General features: G+C 33.4%; 2 protein-coding genes across 2 annotated transcripts; both read left to right on the forward strand.

Moving 5' to 3' along the window:
* Positions 1-587: 587 nt before the first annotated feature.
* On the forward strand, positions 588-2,181 carry LOC141613253 (putative protein FAR1-RELATED SEQUENCE 10). The gene is made up of 3 exons (XM_074431992.1): positions 588-630; positions 1,103-1,587; positions 2,152-2,181. The coding sequence occupies exons 1-3, from the start codon at positions 588-590 to the stop codon at positions 2,179-2,181; spliced, it is 558 nt and encodes a 185-aa protein (XP_074288093.1).
* Positions 2,182-2,905: 724 nt separating this feature from the next.
* Positions 2,906-4,336, forward strand: LOC141613254 (protein FAR1-RELATED SEQUENCE 1-like). The gene is made up of 2 exons (XM_074431993.1): positions 2,906-3,275; positions 3,696-4,336. The coding sequence occupies exons 1-2, from the start codon at positions 2,906-2,908 to the stop codon at positions 4,334-4,336; spliced, it is 1,011 nt and encodes a 336-aa protein (XP_074288094.1).
* Positions 4,337-17,012: the final 12,676 nt, after the last annotated feature.

Consider the following 17,012-nt stretch of genomic DNA (forward strand, 5'->3'; position numbering starts at 1 on the left):
AATGCACGAGATAGTTCTATGTTTTATTAGGATTTTGGCATTTATTTGTATCCATAAAATTGTTTGAATATAAATGTATTACAAATTATTGCACAAATTACGATATATATATATATATATATATATATATATATATATATATATATATATATATATATATATATATATATATATATATATATATATATATATATATATATATATAGCCAAGTTCAAATGAGTCCACTCAAATATATGAGTCCCTAAGTCCTTTTTTTGGCCATTGGATTAGGTGAAACCAAGGGTTGAGATTTGTTTTGAGTTTTACGTAAAAAAAAAAAAAAAAAGAAATCAACTAATAATCATAATCAATACACTTTTTATTCTCCCAACACTGATTACCTCGTATTCATTAGCACAACTGTAATATCCCTTTCACGTTAAATTGTATTCTTCTCTCTAACCCTTTCTTCTTCCTTATATTACTCCCTAAAAAATTAATCTTCATACTGGTTTAATAACATCCCTTCATCCTTTAGTTAGTTCTTTAATATTTACTTAAATTTTCGACCATATTCATCCTCTATTTAGTTCATCACTTATATTTCATGGCTGATATGGAGATTGTGGCTTATGAGGTCATTGAGAATGGTAAGATGAGTACTTCTAATTTAATTGTTCTATAGAGATATTTTACTAGTTATCATTGTTAAACGTATGTATAGTTAGAAAAGGAATTGTGTTTATATGAGTAGTAATATTTGCACGGTGTGAAATTTATCTTTATATTTTTTTGCGTGATGGAAGATGAACATGTCGTGTTTGTAAGTAGACATATTAGAAGAGGCAGAGGAAAATAGGTAAGCGAAAAAAAGGTTACAAAACTTTTTTTTTTTTAGACGATGGAGGTAAGGGAGACGAGTAGTCGTATGCTTTAGTTTTTGGTTTAGGGTTGGTGACAACTTTTGGCTTTATTAAAGTTTCAATTGTTTTACATTAGGGTTTTTTAGCAGATTTTTGGTAATTATTATGTTTGTACGTTGGTTTAGTTTCCGTTGATTAATGTTTTTTATTTTTTATTTTGTACTGAACTTTTTTTTTTTTGATTATTTTGTGTCGTCAGTTGCAGCTGATGTAGATGATGAAACAATTCCACCGGTGTCAGAGGAAGACTTTTGTAAGCAGTTGGAGGATGTATTTACTCCATACATTGGGATGGAGTTTGGGGATATTGAGGAAGCTATAACATTTTATAAGGTGTACGAACTTGGGGTTGGGTTCGATGTGAGAAAATACACAACTAAAAAGTGGCGTGACGGTACTATAAAATCAAAATTATTGGTTTGTAATAGGGAGGGGTTTACAAAATCAAGTAACGAAAGTCCGGGTAAGGAAGAAGATGGAAGTAAGCAGGAGAGAAGAAATAAGCTTAAAAGGATTGGTTGTAAAGCTCGGATGAGGTTATTTTCGAAGAATGGTGTGCTTTTAGTGGACCGGTTTCATGAAGAACATAATCACGAGCTTGTTGCTGTCAAAGATAGGGAGTTTCAAAAATTATCCAAAAACATTTCCAAGTATCACATGGGACTAATTGTCTCAAATTCAAGGGTTAGTAACTTAAAGTTTTAAAAGTTAGAGGTTAAAGTTTCACAATGTACTTTTAAAGTTTCATTAGTGAGTGTGGGTTATGGAGTCAGTTTTTATGTTGTAAGTTGTTGATGTTTAAATTTTTGTATATTACAATTTCGTAGTTCACGCATAAAGTTCCATTACTGAAATATGTAGTTGAATTTCCGGAAATAGATTTAATATTTCATAAAATGTGAATTAGACTTTCAAAATTGTCTTTAAAAGTTTCAACTTTATATTTGACAAATGCGAGACATGAACGTGTTGAAGTTGCAAAATTTGTCGTTAAAATTTTAAAGTTAACATCTAAAGTTTTAGTGCTCAATTCAAATGTTAAAAGACAGGAAAGATAATGTTGTAATTTTTTTTTCCATGATCTGAGTTAAAGTTTCTTAAAAGAGTGTTGAATTTTTGAATGGAACGGTTAAAATTTCATTGACAGTTACGTTTGTGAGAATGAATTTAACTGGACAGGGTTAAAGTTTGAATGTTCGATTGTGAATTTAATTTCTGTTCTGACGTTCGTTTGTTAATTCATTGCAGCTGAATATTGGAGCAACAAGAACCTACTGAATGTGTAAGGAGGTTGTTAATGGGTTCCACAATATAGGGGCTAGTTTGAACGACTTCAAAAATTTTCAAAGAGACATAAAGTGTTTTATTCATGAAAGGGACGAACAACTTTTCATTGATCACTTCAAGAGCATGGCAGAGACTCGGCCAGACTTCTACTTCGACTATGATGTTGACGTAGATGGTAGCCTACGACGCGCAATTTGGGCGGATGGCATTGGTAGGAGGAACTACTCTGTCTTTGGAGATGCCGTTTAAATGCGACCCTACTTACTCCACTAACAAGTACAAGATGGTTTTCACTCCCTTCACAGGGATTGACAACCATAAACGATCAATAACTTTATGTTGTGCCCTTATAGCGAAAGAAACTACGGAATCGTTTAATTGGGTGTTCGAGAGGTTTTTGATTGCTATGGGGGGAAAGGAACCAGAGTACATAATAACAGATCAAGATCCTGGAATAATTGCGTCGATGACCGAAAAATTCAAGACAAAGACGGACACGGTTCTCGCATGTGGCACATTATGAATAAGGTTCCTTGTAAGTATGGTAGCAAAAGGAAAGATTACCAGGTATTTCTAAAAAAGTTAAATGCTATTGTATGGGACGAGGAACTTGAAGCAGAGGAGTTCGACAATAGATGGTCAACAATAATGGAGGAACACGTACCGTGACATTGAATGGTTTACGGACTGCTATGATATAAGGAGGCAGTGGGTGATGGCGCACTGTAAGGACTTGAGAATGGGTGGTATTATGAGGACGACACAGCGGTCGGAAAGTGAAAACAGTTTTTTCAAGAGGTTTGAGGCGAGAAATGGTACTCTTGTTGAGTTTTGGATGCGCTTTGAAAGTGCTTTGGACCAACAAAGACACAACCAAAAGAGGCTTGATAACGAAAACCGTCACTCAAACCCAAAGTTATGCAGTAAGTTGGCAATAGAGAGTGATGGTGCGAAGATTTACACACATGATATTTTCGAGGAGTTTCAAGAGGAGTTAAAAAATGCAATTGGTGGATTTAGTTGCAAGGGTTTCTTGGAGTCGAACAACTTAGAGGTTACTACCTTGAAGGATTCATTGGGAGGCCGTAATTTTGATGTTCAAAGATAACCCGGTATGAGTAATTTAGTACGTTGTTGATTTATTACTTGTTAAGAGGTGTTTTACATAGTTGAAGTATTAGAATTTCATGGAATTGTCTTAAAGTTTCAAAGTTTAAGTAATAAAGTTTTACATAGTTGAAGTATTAGTACGTTGATTTTTTACTTGTTCAGGAGTGTTTTACATAGTTGAAAAATTAAAATTTCATGAAATTGTCTTGAAGTTTCAAAGTATAAGAAATAAAGTTTTACATATTTGAAGTATTAGTACGTTAATTTATTACTTGTTAAGATGTGTTTTAGATAGTTGAGGTATTAGAATTTCATGAAATTGTCTTAAAGTTTCAAAGTGTAAGTAATAAAGTTTCTATTAGTCATGAAAGTTTCAATTTCATTTGATAACTCAGGGACTTTTGAGGCGAGATGTTCCTGTAAACTTTTTGAGAGGAAGGGACTACTCTGCAGGCACATAATTTGGATTTATTCCGGTAATGGGGTTAAAAAAATTCCGGAATCTGCAATTGCTAGGAGATGGACAAAGGATGCATTGCGGAGTGGACACAATAGTACAGGGGAGTGTACAGATGACATGGATATTGTAGACAGTAAGCAACTTCAGATGACAAAATTGTGGTCGAAAATTCACGAAACAATTGGGGTGCTTGTTGATAAGGAAAAGGAAGACGTTGAAGGTCTTACTAATTTAATAAGGGAATTTAGAGAGAAGTCGACACCGGTAGGTGAGAAGTTGAATAAACAACAAGAAATGGAGAAATTGCTTGGTTGTAAAGCAAGTAAGGAGATTTCTATACTGCCACCTAAATATTCCAAAAACAAAGGGAGTGGAAAAAGGATTTTGTCTAGTAAGGCGAAGGCCATTGCAATTGCCAGTAAGCCGAAACGCATGTGCAATAATTGCAAGCAAATGGCACACCATGACAAGAGGAACTGTCCTAACCCTTTTGCTGAGCATCCACCGCAATTGTCGGAATCATCTGAAGAAGAGGAGGAGGAAGAGGAAGAAGTAGAAGACTTGTCGGAAGAGTAGGAATTTTTTTATATTAAAATGTATTCCTTGGAAGTAGATGTTTGTGTAGTCATGGTCTATGTTCGAATTTTTTTATTTTTAAATTTTGAAGTTTATGGTGAAATTTAAGGTAGACAATTTTTGGATTGAAAAATCCAATGCAGTGTTGAAGTTTCACAGTTATTCTGTTACAATTTCGAGGTTCAGGCATGAATTTTTAAAACTATTGCTTTGAAGTTTCAACAAGAGTGAGTTGAAGTTTCACAGTTGGTGCATAAAGTTTCACAGTTGGTGCATAAAGTTTCAGAATGTTAAAGTTTCAAAAGTTATGAGTTACAATTTTAGAATGTGTCGTCAAAGTTTCAAAAAGTGACTGGATTTTTTAATTTTATCCGTTTGGTTGAAGTTTCAACTTCAGTGAGTTGAAGTTTCAATGTTGACAGTTAAAGTTTCACAATGTGGAGAATTCACTTGGTAGTGAAATATTGCAGGTTGAAATTCCAAAAGTTGTGTATTAAAATTTAAAAATGCGATGTCAAAGTTTCAGTAGTTAAAATTGGAATTTAAATATTATAAGTTTAACTATTGTTGGCTGAAGTTTTAAAATTTCTGATTTAAAGTTTTAAAATCCTTCGTCAAAGTTTCAGAAGTTTAGTTTGGAATTTTATATAATTGGATGACGTTTCAAAGGCTGTGAGTTAAAATTTCGAAATGCGTCGTCAAAGTTTCAAAAGTTGTCTTTGGGATTTTATTATTGTATGTTTGATTGAAGATTCAACTTGAGTCAATTGAAATTTCGAAGTTAATGTTTAAAGTTTCAGAATGAGGAGGAGTCACTTGAAATGTGAATAGATTAGGTTAAAGTTTCAATAGTTATAAGTTACAATTTCAGAATGTGTCGTCAAAGTTTCAAAAAGTGACTTCGGATTTTTTAATTTCATCCGTTTGGTTGAAGTTTCAACTTCAGTGAGTTGAAGTTTCAATGTTGACGGTTAAAGTTTCACAATGTAGAGAATTCACGTGGTAGTGAAATATTGTAGGTTGAAATTCCAAAAGTTGTGAATTAAAATTTTAAAATGCGCTGTCAAAGTTTCAGTAGTTAAAATTGGAATTTAAATATTATAAATTTAAATATTGTTGGCTGAAGTTTTAAAATTTCTGATTTAAAGTTTTAAAATCCTTCGTCAAAGTTTCAGAAGTTTAGTTTGGAATTTTATTAGTACATGCTTAGTTGAAGTTTCAACATGACTGAGTTGAAATTTCAAAGTGGAGGCTTAAAGTTTCAGACTGGAAAATTCAATAAAGTTACAAAAATTTTAAACTAACATTTCAAACGATGGCCAAAAAGTTTCAACTGAAAACTTGCAGACTTTTTTCATTTAATGTTGATCCTGCTAGAAAAGTATAGCTAGTACAAATTTAACTACATTCAAAACAGTACACAAGATCAAACAGTAGTAGGCTACATGAAATATTAATAAAACATTGTTATTTTTTATTCAAGATCTTCGAAACTTTACGCCTAGCATATACGACTTGCCATAAGCTTTCCTTTTGAGCAATAAATTTCTTCACATTGTCCATGGTTTCTGCTCGAACTTTGTTCATATCGGATAATACAAGGGTCGCAGCCAGTTGGATACACAGATAGCGCCGACCAACCTTCTTCGGAAGGTCTTCGTGCTCGAAAGGGGCACCCTCGTAACATAACATGTGCATCATTGTAAATAATCCAGACTCGAGATCGTTAGGTTTTGGACTCTGCCAACTTAATTTGATATGGCGTTGCCTAAACTTAGCAACCTCTTCTGCTCCTGATACGCCTCTTGATTCCAGGTAGTCACTCATTGCACCGGACTGCACATAAGTAAGATGTAGTCATAAGTTAAGTTACATATTAGTTGCGTCAATATTCATCGTAGATATAGTAAGAAACTTACAATGATTTTAGACACCTTGAAGACTTTGGAACTCTTAAACGGTATAGGCGATGGTCAAGGACATCAATAGTCCTTGAAATGAAATTGATACATATGCAAGCAAAATGATCGTCAATATTTACTTGGTACGAAGATGAGCTCGCATTCAAGTTGAAGGTATGACCACAGTGCTTGATGTACAAGTCCCAAATATGGAACAACGTATCGTAATACGCACTAGTCTGCGTCTCCTGTACACCGGCTTCTTGGTTTTCCAACCATCGCATCACCACGTCCTGCGAAATATTTGTTCTTATGACTGGGTACCGAATATGTCCATTTGAATTATATAAAGTTCATCAACTAAATGTCATCTGTATTTAAAAGTAGATGCGTACCGTGTGGCGTATGCCTAGGAAAGCCATTCTTTGTACTTCGTTTGCATCTGACTCTATTTGATTTAACAACTTGGACCAACATTCAATAACAGTTGAGGACATTTTGCTATCAGGTAGCAATGACATAATCCCATCCCTACAAAGTACGGCATTGACTCCGTAATCTGCCAATTGTTCCCTGCAGCGTGAAATAAATGCGTCGTAAAAGTTAACTTTGGGATATTAATATTAACTGCTTGGTTGAAGTTTGAACTTTAGTGAATGTGGAGTAGTCACTTGAAATGTGAATAGTTTAGATTAAAATTTCAATAGTTGTGAGTTAGAATTTCAGAATGTCTCGTCAAAGTTTCAAAATGTGATTTTGGTTTTTTATTTTCATCCGTTCGGTTGAAGTTTCAACTTGAAATAAAAATAAAAAACCAATTCAACTTATATGGTAAGTGCTTACTCACATTACAAATATACTTCAATTGGCTATATGAACCAATACAGGTTAGACAACCAACTTACCTCGGGTCCAAATCGTGGTCGTCAAGGAAGCAGTAATCTGCTACGTGCTTCCTTATTGTGGTCATATCCTTCACTAGCAATTGGTTGCCCCTAAGAGTCTTAGATATGACAAGGGTTGTCAAATCAGCAACACCGCAGTCAAGAGAGCAACCAAGACCATCACCGCTCCCCCTAGGACGACTTTTAACGGTGATAACTCGATTCTTGAGAATGAGCTATTGGAGTTGTTGGTTGAGGGGTGGTTGGATCAGTTACACTTAAACGGGGACGCTTGGATCCTTCAACTCGTGGTTGGCTACTTCTTTTAGGGCTAGCAGATTTAGAAGCTGATTTTGTGGATGTTGTTGGTGCTGCACAGACAATAAGTTTACCTTCTTTGAATGATTTAGCCGCAGAAAGAACCTCTTCCCTGGACTTGTTAATGTCACTAAGTACAAGCGTCGCAGCAATTTCAGCCCTGTACAAGTTCATTGCGTCCATGGTGCCTAGCCCACAGTCAAAGGGTTTGCCATTATAAACGAGCATGTGAATCATCATATAGGTACCACAGTCATTGGCTGAGTATCCTAGACCTTGCCATGCAAAGTTAATGTTAACAAGGTTAAACTCGGATACTGACTTGCCTTTGTCTAACCCTTTGGAAACCAAATACTTGCCCATTTCGATTGCCTGTATGTATTTGAAAATGGAAATGAATATAGATAATAAGCAAACATGTGAGCATTATATGTAGAAGGCAGATATATGAAATTCCTCAACAGCTTAAAGTTAAAAAAAAGACCAATTAAACTTTCATGAATATCAGTTAAAGTTTCATTGAACTTGAGTTAAAATTCAAAGAACTCGGGTTTTAGGTTTGTATATTAGAATTTCTGTGAACTAGTTTAAAGTTTTAGAAATTATAGTTAAGTTTCAAATTTTGAGGGTCAGGTTTAGTTTCTGTAGATCAGAATTTATGTGAACAAGTTAAAGTTTCAAATATCATACTTAAAGTTTCATAGTTGACGTTTAAAGTTTCAGTTTCAAGATTGGGTGTTAAAATCATTGGTAATTGTTAAAGTTTCATATTGTTGAATATAACATTTCAAAGTTGGCGGTTAAAGTTTTTGACTTAAGTTTTGTGAGTGAAGTTTCAAACTAGTGGTTTAAAGTTTCAGAGAATGTATGTTGAAATTTGAAATAGGAAGTATCAGTAAATGTCAGTTAAAGTTTTGAAGATGACGTTTGAAGTTTCAGTAAATGTGAGTTAAAAGTGCAAAGTTCAGGTTTTTATTTTTTGTAGAATAGAATGTATGTCAACTGGTTAAAAGTTTCAGAAATTGTAGTTAAAATTTCAAATGCCACAGTTAGAGTTTTACTAGTAAGATTATGTTAAAATCCATGTAAACTTTCATGAATATCAGTTAAAGTTTCATTGAACTTGAGTTAAAATTCAAAGAACTCGGGTTTTAGGTTTGTATATTAGAATTTCTGTGAACTAGTTTAAAGTTTCAGAAATTATAGTTAAGTTTCAAATTTTGGGGGTCAGGTTTAGTTTCTGTAGATCAGAATTTATGTGAACAAGTTAAATTTTCAAATATCATACTTAAAGTTTCATAGTTGACGTTTAAAGTTTCAGTTTCAAGATTGGGTGTTAAAATCATTGGTAATTGTTAAAGTTTCATAATGTTGAATATAACATTTCAAAGTTGGCGGTTAAAGTTTTTGACTTAAGTTTTGTGAGTGAAGTTTCAAACTAGTGGTTTAAAGTTTCAGAGAATGTATGTTGAAATTTGAAATAGGAGATATCGGTAAATGTCAGTTAAAGTTTTGAAGATGACGTTTGAAGTTTCAGTAAATGTGAGTTAAAAGTGCAAAGTTCAGGTTTTTATTTTTTGTAGAATAGAATGTATGTCAACGGTTAAAAGTTTCAGAAATTGTAGTTAAAATTTCAAATGCCACAGTTAGAGTTTCACTAGTAAGATTATGTTAAAATCCATGTAGACTCTTGAAGTTTCATTTTTTGGGGTATAAAATTTCATAGTTCGCTGTTAAAGTTTCTAAACTAAATTTTGATTAAATTTAGCAAGTACTGGTATAAAGTTTCAGACAATGTGTGTTAAAATTTGGAGTTGGACGTTTAAAGTTTTAATATCGACTTTTTGCTAAATTTTCAAAAGTTGATGAATGACTTGAAGTTTTAATACTGTTGTAGGAGTAGAAGTAAAGGTACAAAGCTTGGGTGGAATGACTTACAGTTATAAATGCAATATTTGAGATAGATAGAGTATCGAAATCTTCCCTGTATGAACGGTTGTCAAGGTATTCAACCTGCTTTGCGGGGAAGTTTATACATACACAACTATAGTGAGGCGAACCACCTGATAACCCAGGAATGAAGACCTGAGGAAATCCAACATAAACCTATTAATAAAACTTATAATTAAAAATATTAAAATTAAAAATGGAGATAATAATGGGTTTAAAAAGGTTACACATACCAAATCAGAATCCAGCTGAAATTGAGATACACAATCACTGACCCAAATGTCCCATGTTGTGAATATATCTTTAGTTAGGTCTAGCACTTCCCCCTTTTGTTTGGCTTCCCAAATTTGCAGTACAAGACTCTGTCATAAGATAGGGAACTCATAAAAATTTCACACTTTGTTGTGAAAAGTAAGTAATCGTGAAAAATGCGCACATACAAAGGTGGCTAAGGCCAAAGAAACAGCGGGAAGTTTGGACTGGGGCAGTTTTATCAGTCATGATCTTGTTGAGTAACAGAGACCAGCAGTCGATAACATTGTTCGTGATCTCAAGACCGGGTTCTAACGACCAAATGTCCTCCCTCGGAATGAAGTACAGTCTTGTGTAGGATACGATTGTTTCCCTACAAAGAATGTGCAACTAGGAAGTCAATACACAACAAAAGAAAGGGTATACAATTCTTATAGGTAAAACAATATCAACTAATATAAAGTTCTTATAGGTGACTTACAGTTTACTATAGTTCTCCGATTTGTTGAAGATGTAATCCATTACATCCTTCCTCCTGTTAAAAACGGATGTGAATAGTCTGTTGTTGCGGCGTAAAACATCAGACACAAAAACCTGGCTCGGATCGGGTCCACCACAATCAAAAGAGCAACCGAGGTTCTCAGGGACAATAGACATGCAAGAAAGTTTGGTTTTTGAATGAAATAGGAATGGATGGTGAACACCATCAGTTTGAGGGACATATATTGCAGGAGCCTCTTTATTTACCTCATCTAAACCTTGCACCATATCATTTGAACGCTGTTCAGGTACGTCTACTGCAACAACAGCCGCAACCACATCCCCCGAAGAAAGCGACTCAATTTGAATCTCTTCTTCACGCACCTCCTGGAGAATGGCATTTACTTCAGCAGTAGTATAAATCGGCGCAGAACCAATCAGTTGTGTAATAGACAAATCCGGTACTTTTTGTTGAATTCCTTGGACATCCCCAACAGCTTGTACGTCCATCAAATCGATAGCATTATCCTTGTTTTGAATGGGTGTAGAAATTTCTATGTTGTTCAAGTGTTGGTCTGATGAGTTTTCAAGGAACTCACCATCAGCTTCACCTTCCATCATATCAACCCCTTCCTCTAGCCTTGCAGAATGGTGTATGTCTTTATCTCCCGAAGTAGTATAATAGTCATTGGTGACCATATGAAGGGGCGATAATTCTTTTTCAGCAGTAACAAACACTTCATCATTTTTGTCGTGAGAAAGTACAACAACAGGGTCACATAAAACGCCACTAATCTGCTCCATTGATTTAGAAGCCTCATCTTGTCGATTTGGATTGGCCACAGGATCTTGCTTAAACACAAAAAGTGCGTTGTCAAATACATCTTTCATTCGAACGGATATATCAGCTACCTCATCAACATGAAATTGAAGCTCATCAGATTGAAAGAAGGCTTGTGTGGACTGTGAAGGAACAAGCTTGGTTGGATCAATCTCTGAGTTGTTAGACGCTTAATCTTCAAATCGCATCCGAGTACCATGCATGGAAGACGATTGAGTTACGCTGCATCTGTAGGTAAAGCTCATGTACACCCCCGCAATGCAACAATACAATCCAAATGTATTATTAGAATTGCAAAGTTCAGGTTTCAAATTATACAATAATTTATGCCAAGTGGTTTAAAGTTTCGGATAATGCTTTGTTAAAATTTCAAAGTACACAACTAAACCTTCGAGATAATGTTGTTAAAATTTCAAGTACACATTTAAACTTCAAAGAGGAAGCTTGGGTGTTAAAATCAATGAAAATTGTTGAAGTTTCATATTATGGTTATAACATTTCAAAGTTGACGGCTAAAGTTTCTAATGAATGCCCAAAGTTATCTGAAACTTTAAACCACCTGGCATAAATGAATGCACATAGTTTTAATGAATGCTCATCAGATTTACTCGTTTCTAATTAAACAGAATGAAAGATTGACAAGCTTGACTTACATCCACGGCTCTAGCATGCAACTCCTGGTCATCCTCAACACCTGAAGGTAGTTCGATCTGAATGAACTTCTTCTCGTTATCAGGATGAGGTGTGGAAGCCAACAACAACGGACGGGTGGCATTACTTGAGATGAGATTATTATTATAGGTAGGGTCAAGGCAAAAGGATAGACAATCGGTGAAAATGTCACCACCCAAAGACCCACCAACCAGCTCACCATCTAATCTAGAATTAATACTACTTTGATCCCAATATTTTATCAGTGGGAGCTCATGAGGTGAACTTTTGCCGCGGAAGACAAACCTCTGGAAATAGGTAATCATAAGAAAAGGAAGACAACCACGTAAGCAGGTCTTATTATTCCTGGACTCGAGACAGGCAGTGACAATGCCATCTAGCACATATGAACACCAGTCATATTGATTAATAAGACTAACATCTTCAACAGCTGAGAGAAGCTTCCAGTCGACACCGTTTGAGGTAGGGGCTAGGAATTCCGACATACTGAACAATACAAACAGTCTAATAAAGTCGTCCCCCCCGTCCTTGTATGCCCTCATATCATCATATAGTTTACCTAAAGGGATGTATTGAGATGCACTTGTCACATTATATTTTTTCCTCCATTGTTCCTTCAATTGCTTATTTAAAAGCTCAGACGACTCCTTCTTACGACCAGTCACTACTAAATCAAGTTCCCTAGGACCTAATGGTAATAGGAAGCAGTCGTGTACATCATGCTTCGACACGACAAACTCTTTAGATTCAGAAGCCCTAAAAACATGTGAGCCGTCATTAAAAGCTTCTACAAACAGGTGCACATGATCAAGAGGGTACTTGTCAAGACGTAACTCGAGCAACCCACCAAACCCGACTCTCTTTACCGCTTCTCTTTGTGCATTAGTAAGCTTAGATATCAATCTCACAAGCCTCTTACCTCGACATTTTACGATTGTGGAGGGGGTAGGTTTAACAGCGGCTTCTACGACCTCACAATCACCTTCACCATCCATCTGAATAGAAATTATAAAAAATGGGTTAAAGTTAAATTTCTTTACAAATTGGTGTATTGAAGTTAAGTAATTGATGCTGATTTATTTTAAAAAATTCTAAAACTTTAAGCCTGAAATTTGAAATTTCAACACACTCAAGTTGAAACTTCAACTAAGCAGATGGTATATTCAATTATGAAACTTTGAAACTTTAAGCCTCAATTTTGAAACTTTAATCCTTTAACTTTGAAATTTCAACTCACATTCAAACTTCAACTAAGCAGATAATATTTAAATTCTAATTCAAACCCTTGAAACTTTGACGATTCATTTTCAAGTTTTAACTAACACCCAAACAATAATAAACCCAAACAATAATAAACCTATTTCAATACTTGATTAATAAATTCACAATAATAAACCTATTTCAATACAATAATGAAATCTTTCGAGTTTTTGGCATGCAAAAATCGAGTTATGAAGATAAATACACTCGTGTTTTGGGCATGCAAAAGACGAGTTTTGAAGATGAAGACAAAAACAGAAAAAAAACAACAACGATAACAACAACAACAACAACAACAACAACAACAACAACAACAACAACAAAACAAAGACGATAAAATAATAATACAAGGATGAGGATTAATATAGAGTTAATGCAATTAAAAATAGAAGAAATTGAAGAATGATTAAGTATACCTGAATAGGATGATAATGAATTTGCGAAGCGAGTTGATTGGGAGTTCACAGGATTAAACGAAGGAATTTTTTCAAATTAATCAGACGGTTTTTTAAATTGCAGAGGATGAAGAAGTTGAAACGTTAAGAAAGTAAGAAAGAAAGAAAGAGAAAGAAAGAAAGAAGAAGAGTAAAAATTAATAACGGTTTTCGTAAAATTAATTTTGTTTGGACTGTGAAGGAACATGAAAGTCCACTAAAATAATAACGATTTTCGTAAAATTAATAACGGTTTTCGTAAAAACAACAACAACAACAAAACTCCAGAGATTGATCCAACCAAGCTTGTTCCTTCACAGTCCACTAAAATAATAACATGAAAGTGTGAGATTTGTTTATGGGGAAGGGGTTATTTTGTTTTTCATCATTACTGCTGTGCATAGAAAATTGAGTTGGGTAATTATTTTGTTTTTGATCTCAAATTATTGATTTATTATGATCCAAGGGTGGGAAATAGGACTTAGGGACTCATCTAAGGTAAGTGGACTTAGATGAACCTAATTATATATATATATATATATATATATATATATATATATATATATATATATATATATATATATTACAAGACAATTACGTATTTAAAAAAAATAGTTTGAATTACGAAGACAAATATTTTTTTATGTCAATTACGAAAACAAATATATATATATATATATATATATATATATATATATATATATATATATGAACCAAATAGTTATCCAAAATTTGCACCCGAAACTTTCCAACCCCTTGACTTAAAATATGTGCTCTTTTATCTGGGTATATCTTTTAATAAAACAATATATCTGTAGCTTATTAATTTCTACCTTGCAATTTTTTACCTTTAATTTTACCTCAGTTTCGTGCCTTTTGTATTTGTTCAATTCCCTCTTCAGATTACCCATGTGATGCTTTGTCTTATCTGCATTAACATACGTTTCATGATACTTTAAAGTTTATATACAAAAATACATTGCCCACAAGATAAAACATCAGCATGACAAAAACTTGATAAACGAATACAAATAGTGTCACATATAAATCATTTAAATTAAACCAAATGAAAAATATGAATTCAAATATAAAGTAAACGATTCATAAAACCAACAACAACAACAACAACAACAACAACAACAACAACAACAACAACAACAACAACAACAACAACAACAACAACAACAACAACAACAATAATAATACTCAATATACTCACAATAATCAAATAAATAAGTTAAACCATAAAACATAATCTACAACTTAGAAAATCATTGGAAAATGGGCAATAGATTTTTAATAAATAATGTGAAGAGAAACATTTAGGGTGCGTTTGGTTCGCGCGTGGGGATGAGTTTGGAATCAGGAATCATAACTGGGTAGTATGGGGTTTGGAACTTGAATCCTCATACCCTGTGTTTGTTTTAATTTTGGGTGAAATGAGGTTGAATTTCATCAAAGTTAAAAAAATCTAGATTACAACATTAAAAATAATTATTTTCGGTATTGAAAAATCAAGAAAATGAAGATTTGATCAAATAAATGTGAAAAAAAAAAATCATTTAAAATATTCCATATAAGTTTTTTTTTCATGGACATTTACAAGAGGTTGTAAATTTAACTAACTAGCTATTATAAAAAAACACCAAAATTCCAAAAACCATCCAAAATCGCCTTTTCGCCGGCGACAACTCCGTTTCGCACTTTTCTGGTCGCCGGCGAGGTATTCTTTTTCACTCTGTCTCTTTATTTTGCTCTTTTTCCTCTGTTTTGTTTGACCATCTATTACCTGGGCTGTGGTATTACTCGATTTCGATCAAGTTCTTAAAATAGTTTCAACTTTTTTGCCATTGATTGACGGTGTTCGGTTTTGGCTTCTCGAGTAATCCATACGGTGGTTGATGTTCTTTTGTTATCCCCAACCCATTTACTCTTTCTCGTCTGCATCTTTAAAGGGTCTTCAGCGATTCGATCGTCTTTCACCTTCATCAGTCCAGGTACCTCTATGCTCATCATTCGCGCGAGAAATGGAAAATGGCTACTTCCAAGAAGAATCAAAATCAAGGGGATGAATCTTCAAGACACAATTTATCTACTTTCACAAAAAGTATATCTCTCTTTCATAAACTTCTACGTCCTCGTGGCGTAAGTGTGTCTTGTCACATGTACTCCTCCGAAGCTTAGTTGAAAAAGAAGAGAAAGGAAATGTTTGCGCAAGTTGCTGCCCATGATCATCCCGTTAAGAAACCTTGTTTGGTTGTTAATCCCTTTTGTAGTTTAATTTCGTATTCAAATAATGTAATAATTAAATCCGACTCTGAGAGTCGGGTTTGTAGTGTGTAGGATACCTTTCTTTACGGCTGTAAAAAAAATGTTTTTTTTTTTATGATTTTTGGTTTTATTATTTGATACCCATGGGTATCAATCTCATACCCACCTCCCCCCTTGGGTATGAGAAACCCATACCTCATGGGTTTGAGGTATGGGTATAAAACCTTCATTTTTGCCAAACAAACACCTAGTATGGGTTTGACTCATTCCAAACTCATACCTCATACCTTTATGAGTTGAAACAAACACCCATTTATAGGTATTATAGGTTTTATAAACATTACACAACCATAGAATCCCATATTTTAATTTTATTTTTAATTTATTTTGTGGTATTATTAAAGTAGATCATTGATTGCCGAGAGACTCAAGAGGTGAATTAAATAGGAAAAAATATTAACAAAAACTATGGGTGTTAAGTAATATAAAGAGTTTTAATCAATTTATTAACATATTATATTACAAAAATTAATTAAATAGGAAAAAAGTTTAATTAATTTGATGGATGTTAAGTATTATGAAGAATTTTAATCAATTTATTGTCATGTTTAATTAAAAAAATGAATTAAATAGGAAAAATTGTTAATAGAAATTGTGGATGTTTATTAATATGAAGAGCTTAAATTAATTTATTAACATGTTTTATTACAAAAATTTCAATTAAAATGTCAATTTTAATTATGAATAATTAAATTTATTAACATGTTTTATTACAAAAATTTCAATTAAAATGTCAACATTAATTATAAATTTTGAAATTTTAATGTAAATTTGTAAGGGTACACAAATTTTGGAAAATAATATATTTAATACACAAAATTAATTTAAGAATAATGATAATATCCTTTAATATTATAGATATGTGAATTAACTTAATTTATAAATAAATGAATTAAATTAATGCCATGTAATAATAAATTTATAATCCATGTCACATTAATTTGCTAACATTAAAAATATGCCACGTCACATTTAAAAATGTCACTTCACATAAAAATTTGTCATGTCACATTATTTTAGGCACCCTTTTAATTATATTTTAGGGTTATTTCATAAGAATAATCCAAACTATACCCCACCTTCTCATATTAATCTAAACTACAATTTAACTCGGAATAATCCCAACGAATGCGTGTCTCTACCCAAAACACACCAAGTAACCAATTACTTGTGAATCAGGTCAACCCCTTCAATAAAAAAAAATCATTAAAACAATATAACCCAAATAATAATGACTTCTTGTATTTCTTCAACTTCTAAACTCTTATCGTCATCAACTCACTATCATTCACCAAACACAAAAATCACCGCCAACCACACCTCCCCCTCATAACCCTCCTCACCACCATCTCC

Source organism: Silene latifolia, chromosome 11 (assembly GCF_048544455.1).
Source record: "Silene latifolia isolate original U9 population chromosome 11, ASM4854445v1, whole genome shotgun sequence".
Lineage (NCBI taxonomy): Eukaryota > Viridiplantae > Streptophyta > Magnoliopsida > Caryophyllales > Caryophyllaceae > Silene > Silene latifolia.

What these genes read in the sequence shown, in the direction of transcription:
- LOC141613253 (XM_074431992.1), top strand. Translation starts at nt 588, where the DNA reads ATGGCTGATATGGAGATTGTGGCTTATGAGGTCATTGAGAATG. An exon ending in TTATGAGGTCATTGAGAATG is followed by an intron (nt 631 to 1,102) that starts GTAAGATGAGTA and finishes TTGTGTCGTCAG; the next exon opens with TTGCAGCTGATGTAGATGAT. An exon ending in TAATTGTCTCAAATTCAAGG is followed by an intron (nt 1,588 to 2,151) that starts GTTAGTAACTTA and finishes AATTCATTGCAG; the next exon opens with CTGAATATTGGAGCAACAAG.
- LOC141613254 (XM_074431993.1), top strand. Translation starts at nt 2,906, where the DNA reads ATGGCGCACTGTAAGGACTTGAGAATGGGTGGTATTATGAGGACGACA. An exon ending in GAAGGATTCATTGGGAGGCC is followed by an intron (nt 3,276 to 3,695) that starts GTAATTTTGATG and finishes TTGATAACTCAG; the next exon opens with GGACTTTTGAGGCGAGATGT.